The 9,416-nt window shown below is 45.6% G+C and overlaps 1 protein-coding gene across 1 annotated transcript; it reads right to left on the bottom strand.

The window, feature by feature from the left end:
- Positions 1–272: 272 nt before the first annotated feature.
- Positions 273–1,158, bottom strand: LOC145110800 (uncharacterized). The gene has a single exon (XM_079047114.1). The coding sequence runs from the start codon at positions 1,105–1,107 to the stop codon at positions 478–480; it is 630 nt and encodes a 209-aa protein (XP_078903240.1). The 5' UTR covers positions 1,108–1,158; the 3' UTR covers positions 273–477.
- Positions 1,159–9,416: the final 8,258 nt, after the last annotated feature.

Raw genomic sequence — 9,416 nt, 5'->3', positions numbered from 1 at the left:
AAGTTATTCGATATACTATGATATTTACTTAATTCAATTATAATAAAAAATCATTAATTACTTCGAATATAAGCTACCAATTTAAATATATTAAAATTTGAAGAAAACAGTTTTAATGGGAACCTTAAGCTTAACATTTGTGAACGAATATGAAAAATTTAGAAAATAAATATAATTCAAAATTGAAAATTGAAAATAGCACATTGCGTTGTTGTTTAAATAAATGATATTTAAAAAATATCTAAATTAACAAGAACATCCCAAGAAACTCATTTAAATGAAAAATAGACACCATTGATACTATCTTAAGTAAATTTACACTAAATCATGATTTCCTCATTACGTGAAAAACTGGCCTAAATACGTACTGGATTATGTAGTTTCAAGATCAAGTCAGAAAATAAACAAGCACCTTACGAATTACAAACGGATAGCCAAGAATCAGGGGTTTTCTTCGGTTTAATTTCCGATTTGATCTTAAGTGGGTTTTAAGTTGTGGAACATAGCGTCCCACTTGATCTCTTCAACACCTCTACCAGACCAATATCTGCCACCATCGCCGTCGTCTTCATCGTCGGTGAAGCAATTTCCTTCATCGTCGCCGCCTTCTGTTTTCCCTTGGTCATAGTGGAGATCGTAAACCAATGGACTCGATAAGCTATTCACTCTCGCGCCTCCGGATTTAACCACCGGCGGGTAGCCATTATTGATCAAAAGAGTTGCAGAGCCTCGTCTGTTCATCACCAACCTGTTGCTCCTCTTGGCCATGGCCTCTTTCCATCTTGAACTGTAACTCCTTCTCTTCACCCTGATCATAGCCGAATCATTGTGGTGCACCCATGTTCGAATGTAACTACCCAAGGTTCTTTTGGTTTTCTTGATGGCTATCATTATTTTAGCAATTGGGTGCCAAGCAGATGAGCCTTTTGCGAGCTTGAGTATCTCAAGCCTGTGTTTGGCTATGGAGATTCCCATGCTTTGAAGGAATTCATGGTTGAAATAAGCGATATCGTCTTCTTCGAGTTGATTTTGGGAGAACGCTACTGCGTATTCGTGAATGAATGGAGGTTTAAGATGAGTTTTTGATAGCCATGAAAACCAGTCCATGGCTTGATGCAATGCTTGTGATGCTTTGAGTGGAAGATAAACTGATAAGTCTTTATATATAAAATGTAAAGGGCACCGAAAACATGTAAAAAGCTAAGATGATAAAAGTAGGGTAAAAATATCTAAGTTTTCTTTTTCGACATTTTACTAAAAAATCGATAAAACTTCAAAAACAAAATCCATTAAAATGTAACAGAAGAGGTGGATTTCCACAATCATATTTTCACAAAGAAAAAACAACCAAATCATATAAATGACATCCGACATATGCAAAATGTTACCCAAGGTGTAAATGAGGCAAATAATTGAAAAAAAAAAAAAAAAATAGACTAAGTAGAAAGACAAACATAAAAGTTGGGTAAAAATAGGGTTATTGACATAAAAGTCTCTAAGTTTTTCAGTTTTATACGGTTTGTCGCTGTAATGATTTTAGGTGTGTTAATGTCTAACATTTAGGCTCTTTTTGTCAAATATGTCATTTAGCAGGTTAATAGAGTTGTAGTCGGTAACCTGTCCCTTCACAACCCTTCTTCCCCATACAGCCATACCCCCACCCCTGTAGTCCCCCTAGTCACCGTCGAAACCCAACTCCCACCGTCGCCCCTTCTTGTTCATCACCGCCCACCCCTAGCAAGCTACGGTGACGGTGGCTTTAGACCCAGATGCAATCACCGCCCCTAATTGTTCATCACCACCATCTCCTTCACCTTTCTACTCTCTAAAAAGGTAAAACATGAATAAGAGCAAAGAGGTTCAAGGGGAAGCCGATCTTGTAACGACCAAAAAATCCAGGGTAAAAATTTCATTTTTCATTATAGTCAAACCCAAATGTTACTTAATCCAACCATTCAAAAACATTGCTTAATTAAAACATTTATCAGAGTTACATCCCAAAATCACATAATGCGGAAAACACGGGTGTGTGCGTTGCGATCAAGTCGGACTCTTCCTTTCCAAACCGATTATACCTGAAACCATAAACAAAATTGTAAACACGAAGGTTAGTGAGTTCCCCATAACATACCCCACACAATCCACATAATCACATAAACCATATCAGCCATATAAGCTACATAAGCCACATCAACCACATAAGCCATGCATATACACATATAAGGATGCCATGGAAACCCTCCAAGGTCTCATACACATAATCACATAAATCATATCAACTACACAATTCATGCATATAAACATATAGGGATGCGATGGAAACCCTCCAAGGTCTTACACCGAGTGCCACTAGAACCCCCACGTGGTCTTAACTACCTGCCATGGGAACCCCCACATGGTCTTCACTAACCGCCATGGAAACCCCCACATGGTCTTCACTGACTGTCATGGGAACCCCCACATGGTCTTAACTAACCAAGGAAATATCATGCAAGCTAAACATACTAGGATGTAATGGAAATCCTCCAAGGTGTTACACCAATGCCATGGGAACCCCCACATGGTCTTAGCCTGGAATGTCATGGGAACCCCCCAATGGTCTGACATCTAACTGCCTCGGGAACCCCCCGAGGTCTTCCATGCAAGTATCACAGAGACGACTAGCATATCACATAAAACATAATCAACTAGCATACCAGATATCACATAATCGGCCATGGGAACCCCCACATGGTCTTCGCATAAATACATAACATATTGACAACATATTGGCAAGTAACCACTACATGTCGGAGTCACGAAGACAACTGGCATTGAAACATCCCAAAAATACAACCCAAAAATTTTTGTTTGAAAACTTTACTATACCATAATATCAAATATTAAAAGATAAATCCATGAATCATGTATCTCAAAATATCATAATAAATTTATCAAATCGAAACTAGTGTCAAGATCATATCAAAATATCAGAGTCTAACTCCCAAGCTGAAACTGTGGTGTGTGCCATGCCATCATCCCGAGCCCTTCCCTTTGCTAGCTGAAGTACCTGAAACCAAAACTGAAACTGTAAGCACGAATCTTAGTGAGCTCCCCCAAACTACATATACCATACAATAACATATAAAGCAACTACTGGGCCTTGCCCACTGCATCAGACCGAAGTCCGGAAGCTGCATCGGACTGAAATCTGGAACTAACCAGGGCCTTGCCCTCTGCATCGGACCGATGTCCGGAAACTACATCGGACCGAAGTCCGGAACTAACCAGGGCCTTGCCCTCTTCATCGGACCGAAGTCCGGAAACTGCATCGGACCGAAGTCCGGAACTAACCAGGGCCTTGCCCTCTGCATGAGACCGAAGTCCGGAACTGACTGAACATAGCATAGCATAATCATAACTACTAGCATAAACACATATACTGCATACTGCATCAGACCGAAGTCCGGAACACATAACACAAAGACATGCTTGAATCACAAAGACATCGAGCACACTGAACTACTGCATCAAACCGAAGTCCGGAACTACTGCTAACTAAACGGGCTGGCATTGTGGCCGTAGACCCGTTCCTACTGGAAGGAAAACTCACCTCGAAACGCTGGCTGCTGAGATGCTAAATCTGAAACTGTCTGACTGCTGCTCCGGAACTCCCCGGCTACAAATGCCATGAACACTAAATCAAATACTGATAACTACTCTCAGGGTAAAATGACCATTTTACCTTTCTGATTAGAGTCAACGCTAAGGTCAAAGTCAACTCTCAGTCAACCCAACTCGCCGAGTCCCTCTACCGACTCGTCGAGTTCAAACGATCATAACATCGGGACATCTCAATTCTACTCATCGAGTCTCACCTTGGACTCGTCGAGCTCCTTTGTTTCCGAGTCTCACTCCTGTCCAACTCGCTGAGTCATCTCCTTAACTCAGTGGTATCACTCATAATCGAAGAAGGGTTTGGGGACATCGATCCGACTCGTCGAGTCCCAAGAACAACTCGGCGAGTCCATTGCATGTTCAGACTATACAGTTGTTCCTAGGTGATTCCACTGCCTCCAATTCATAGATCTGGACTCCTTAAGCTAGAATAACACGTAAAGTTGCTAACTTTACGTGCATGCATGATGCAATGAAACTAAATCACCCAAAACAAGCTAGAAATGAGAGTCTATGGCATAGAATGGGATCTTGGCTGAATAAAGGTGGTAACTTTGAGCTTCTGGACCTCAAGAGTGCCTAGATCTAAAGTCCTTATAGACCCAAAAGCTCTCTACCCGAAATTATCTTGGAAAGGACCCTGTAGCACCTGGTTCCCGGTATGTATTTTAATTAAGTAATTTTGCATTTTTGGGCTGGGACTCGGCGAGTTGAAGGCCCAACTCGCCGAGTAGAAGCGGGATGTGACGCGGGATTTAAGTGATGGACTCGTCGAGTCGGGTTCCGGACTCGACGAGTAGGCTCTGACTCGACAAAACCCTAATCTGAGGGTTTTCACCCTATTTAAACAACCTTATACAGCCTCCATCGCCCCTTTATGCTCCCAGAAACCCTCCATAGCAAACCCTAAGTGTTTTGGTGCAAGATCTAAGGCTTTTGAGTGATTTTTGCGGGTTTTGACCTCAAGGAAGGAGGAAGAACATAGAAGGATCAAGAGGAGACTGAAGGATTCGATTTTGGTTCATCATTTGCAGTCTTTGAAAGGTATAAAGTCTGTACCTTGCTTGCTCGTTTGTTAGATCCCTTTTTGGGGAAGATTTAGGGCTTTTTAAGCCATATGAGGTAGCCAACCATGATTGCAAACATGGTTGGGGGTCAAGACTTCGGATCTAAGTCTTGGGAAGAGTCACAAGGCAGATTTGGGTTGCTTTTGCACCCAAGGAAGGTCCCATGCAACAAAAGAGCCATTTTAGAGCCTTTTTGGCTCAAAAGTCCCATGCATGCACGTAAAGTTCGTAACTTTACGTGCTAGATCGAGCTTAGGGGCTTGGATCTATCATTAGGACAAGTGTTGTACTTCAGAAATCGAGGATTTAGGGTGTGGACATTATCGACTCGGCGAGTCCGTTCTTGGGACTCGACGAGTCCAAGGCTTTGAGTCCCATATCTGTTGAGGGTCAAAGAACTCAGTTGGGTGTTAGAAGGGTTGTAGCAGGACAGAAAGAGTGACCCAATGCATTGGACTTAGTTTTAGACCTGGAGTTCATGGGACTCGACGAGTACTAGAACATACTCGGCGAGTCCAAGGCAATCTCCTTATGATTGAAGATAAACTCGACGAGTTGTTCATACACTCGGCGAGTCAAGGTCACAACTTGTTCATCAAATGAAGGTGAACTCGACGAGTTGTTCATAAAACTCGGCGAGTCGGATGAAGGTTCATTCGATGTTCACATCGAAGAGGAAATCGTCGAGTCGTCGCTAAACTCGACGAGTAGGGTCGTGGATGAGGACAGTTGAAGAGATAGGGACTCGACGAGTTGGCGGCCCAACTCGGCGAGTCGGGTCAACTGGAAGTTGACTTTGACTTTGACTTGGACTTGGTCAGGGGTAAAATGGTCATTTTACCCTAAGAGTAGATATCAGATTCTGACTGAGTGTTTTGTGGGGATTGTAGCCGGAGGATTTCCGAAGCAGTAGCGGACAGAGGTTTCCCGCACAGATTATCAGCAGCTATTCGTACGAGGTGAGCTACCTTCCAGTAGGGGTGGGTCTAAGGCCACAATGCCGACCCACCAAAGAGGGGTATTTAGAAGATGATTGTCTTTGTGATAATTATCTTGGTCTGGTTACGTGCTTTGGTCATGAGTTTTATCTATATGATATGTTACGTGTATAATAGGGATTAGTTTCCCTGACAGCGGTCCTTAGGACCGAGGGGTAGGTCAGTACCCGGATATGCCTGACTGTATGTTTATATCTTGTTGTTGTATGCTAGTGGTAGGGGGTGGTAGTCCCCAGTTACCGGTTGAAAGATACCAATGACAGTTACCGATTGAAAGATACCGATGATGATTACCAGTTGAAAGATACCGATGATGATTACCGGTTGAAAGATACCGACGATGATTACCGGTTGAAAGATACCGATGATATTGTATGGTATGTGGTATGATGGGGGAACTCACTAAGCTTTGTGCTTACGGTTTCGGTTTTGGTTTCAGGTACCTCTTCGTCTAAGGGGAAGGAGTCGGCGGCGTAGCATCGCATCACACACACACACATATGATTCCGCATCGGACTTTCTGGGATTGTACTCTGATATGTTATTATTTTATGACTTGGGTTTTCAGACATGATACATTGTTTTATGAGATGATGTGTTTTCACAGTATTTTCTTATGAATCTTTTTATGAGTCAGTTAATTAAAAAGAAATTTTTGGACTTGAAAATTGGGATGTTACAAGTTGGTATCAGAGCCCTGGTTTGAGGGATTCGGACACACCCTCGGGGGTGTCTGGACTCAAACCGAGGGGCTAAAAGGTTTTTACAAGGAAAATGGTTTTCTAAAATCTAAATGGAAGGATTTTAAGAAAGACGAAGTGTGTGATGCATGCGACCGGCCGGGCTCAAGTAAGTTTTCCCCAAGATACCCATACTTGCTATGTTATGCTATATGGTTTTGATTCAGAAAACTGCATGCTAGAATAGGACTAAGAATCTAGGAGGATGCCTTGTGTGCCTGATATATGATTATGAGAATTTCATGCTAGTTAGGGCTAAGGGTCTAGGGAGGATGTCGTATATGCCTGTTGTATGAGTTGTATGCTAGGACTGTTTAGTCAGCAGTAGGATAGCCTGATTAGGTTATGCCTGATGCGGTTACTCGATGCACGAATGCTGCTTGCTTTGTGCTTAAGGGGTCCTGGCTAACTTTAACTAACTAGTGAGCGGATATTTAACAGTACTCGCAAGCTAGTTAGGGAAGGGAAGTAGGGACTCCTAGTGCAGCTGATGGCGGAGAGTAGGTCAGAGAGTGCCCCAGGAAAGCCTGGGATGAGACTAGATGGAAAGGGATATTGGTTAAGGGACCTGGTGGAGCCGAGACAGTCCTTGAGGAAAGTACGGATAGATGTGAAAGGTAGTATGGGCCCGTACTACTGGAAGCAGAGGATCCGTACTCGAATCAAGGAAGGTTGAGACAGAACCGGGAACCTTGGAGAGTGTGTTAGACCTCTCTAGAGTATGTATGATCCTGACATTTATGGGTGTATTTTCAGCATGGTGACCACGCGACATGGAGCAGGAGGTTCCGGATCAGGGGTGCAGGATCCGAGCAGGTTGATGACGGGTTGCGCGAGTTCATCGCGCCTGAGATCACGAGAGGCATTCTTGAGTCGAACCCGGTCATTTTCGGGTCGATCAAGGAAGGGATTGTTGAGCTGATGGAGGATCGCCTCAGGGCATTCAGGAGTGACATGGCGGCCAGCCAGTCAGGATCACGCACACTGTCCTTTAAGGACTTCAGAGGGAGTGGTGCGCCGGATTTCCATGGGGTGAAAGACCCCATTGCTGCTAGGATATGGATCGCAGACATCGAGTCTGCGCAGCTGACGAGCTTCTGCCCGGAAGGGTCGAAGGTCCGTTTCGCTCTAGGGTGTTTGAGACACAGAGCCAGAGATTGGTGGGAGTCGGTTGGCGACTCTCTGGGAGCCTCGGCTGTTGAGGCTATGACCTGGTCAGACTTTGTGACCAGATTCAGGGCGGAGTTTGCGCCAGTTGTGGAGCTTCAGCAGCTGGCCAGGGAGTTCTTGGACATGAGACAGACTACGGAGACTGTGGCGGAGATCACCGCCAAGTTCCGGGAGAGGGCATTGCTGGTGCCCCAGTATGCAGGTGATGAGGACATGAAGAGGACCCGCTACCATGACATGCTACGAGCTGACATCCGGGAGCATGTCAGTTTCTCAGCTTGCCCTACCCTGGATTCCATGATTGCCAGGGCTAGGGAGAGGGAGATTGATCTGGAGCACATCCGGAAGAGGAAGGCGGCGGAGGGGCTGACGACGGGGGCTTCGGGGAAGAAGCCCAAGGGATCCGATGCTAGGCCGAAAGGCCAGTCAGGGCGGGACCGCTGTGGGAAATGCGGTCGGTCACACGAGGGAGCTTGTCACACTGGGCCGGGTTCAGGCTGCTATAAGTGTGGCAAGGTTGGGCATTTTGGCAGAGATTGTACTGCCCCTACTCATGCGATTCAGATATCAGACTTGATTTGCTTTCATTGCAATCAGAAGGGCCATAAAAAGGCCAATTGCCCTAGATTGACAGCAGCAGCGGCGCCGACTCTAGCGACAGCACGGGTTGTGGATGGCAGGAAGGCCAAGTTGGAGGCTCTAGTGGTTCAGAGCCGAGCATTTCACCTGACAGCCGAGGAGGCACGCACTACACCCGATGTGGTGACGGGTATGATTTCTTATTTGTATGCTTTTATGTTATGTCGCTGTGATTTTGATATATTATTTGCCTTGCTTAGGATCGTTCCATGTGAACGGTATCCCAGTTCAGGTGTTGTTTGATTCAGGTGCCACTCGATCGTTTGTCTCTCTTGCGCTTAGCAAGAAGTTTCCGGAGTCTTCGGGCATGTTGGATTGCCCTCTAGAGGTCGAGATTGCGGACGACCGGTCGGTACGAGCGTCAGAGGTCTACCGGGATTGTGTGTTGAGGCTGTTCGAGGAACGTTACCTGGTGGACTTGGTTCTCATACCTTTGCGGGGGAACAAGGTTATTATTGGTATGGATTGGCTGAGCCCCAATCGGGCAGTGATTGACTGCGCGCAACAGTCAGTACGGATTAGGACCCCTAGTGGGGGAGAGCTGGTAGTTTAGGACGAAAGGCCACAACGAGGACCAGCTTTATGTTCAGCAGCGAGGGCTAGGCGCTACCTCCAGCAGGGTTGCGCAGGTTATGTCGCCTATGTTATGGATACCCGGGAGGCGGGTAGGGCGACGGTGGGTGATGTGCCCGTGGTACGAGAGTTTGCGGACGTATTCCCCGAGGAGTTGCCTGGGATACCTCCGGAGCGACATGTGGAGTTCGGGATCGACCTAGTCCTTGGTGCGGCTCCAATAGCCAAGGCAACGTATCGGTTGGCTCCTCCTGAGATGCAGGAGTTGTCTACACAGCCGCAGGAGCTGTTAGACAAGGGATTCATTAGACCGAGTAGTTCTCCCTAGGGAGCCCCGATTCTGTTTGTGAAGAAGAAGGACGGGTCGCATCGGATGTGTATAGATTATCGGGAGCTGAATAAGGTAACGGTGAAGAACCGTTACCCACTCCCGAGGATTGATGACCTCTTTGACCAGCTACAGGGAGCATCTTGGTTCTCCAAGATTGATCTGCATTCAGGGTATCACTAGATGAGGGTCAGAGAGGAGGATGTGCGGAAGACTGCCTTTCGGACCCGTTATGGTCACTATG

Source organism: Lactuca virosa, chromosome 5, assembly GCF_052849685.1.
Source record: "Lactuca virosa cultivar CGN04683 chromosome 5, Lactuca_virosa_CGN04683_v6, whole genome shotgun sequence".
Classification (NCBI taxonomy): Eukaryota; Viridiplantae; Streptophyta; class Magnoliopsida; order Asterales; family Asteraceae; genus Lactuca; species Lactuca virosa.
This window is presented reverse-complemented; position numbering and strand designations above follow the sequence as displayed.

What these genes read in the sequence shown, in the direction of transcription:
- LOC145110800 (XM_079047114.1), bottom strand. Translation starts at nt 1,107, where the DNA reads ATGGACTGGTTTTCATGGCTATCAAAAACTCATCTTAAACCTCCATTC.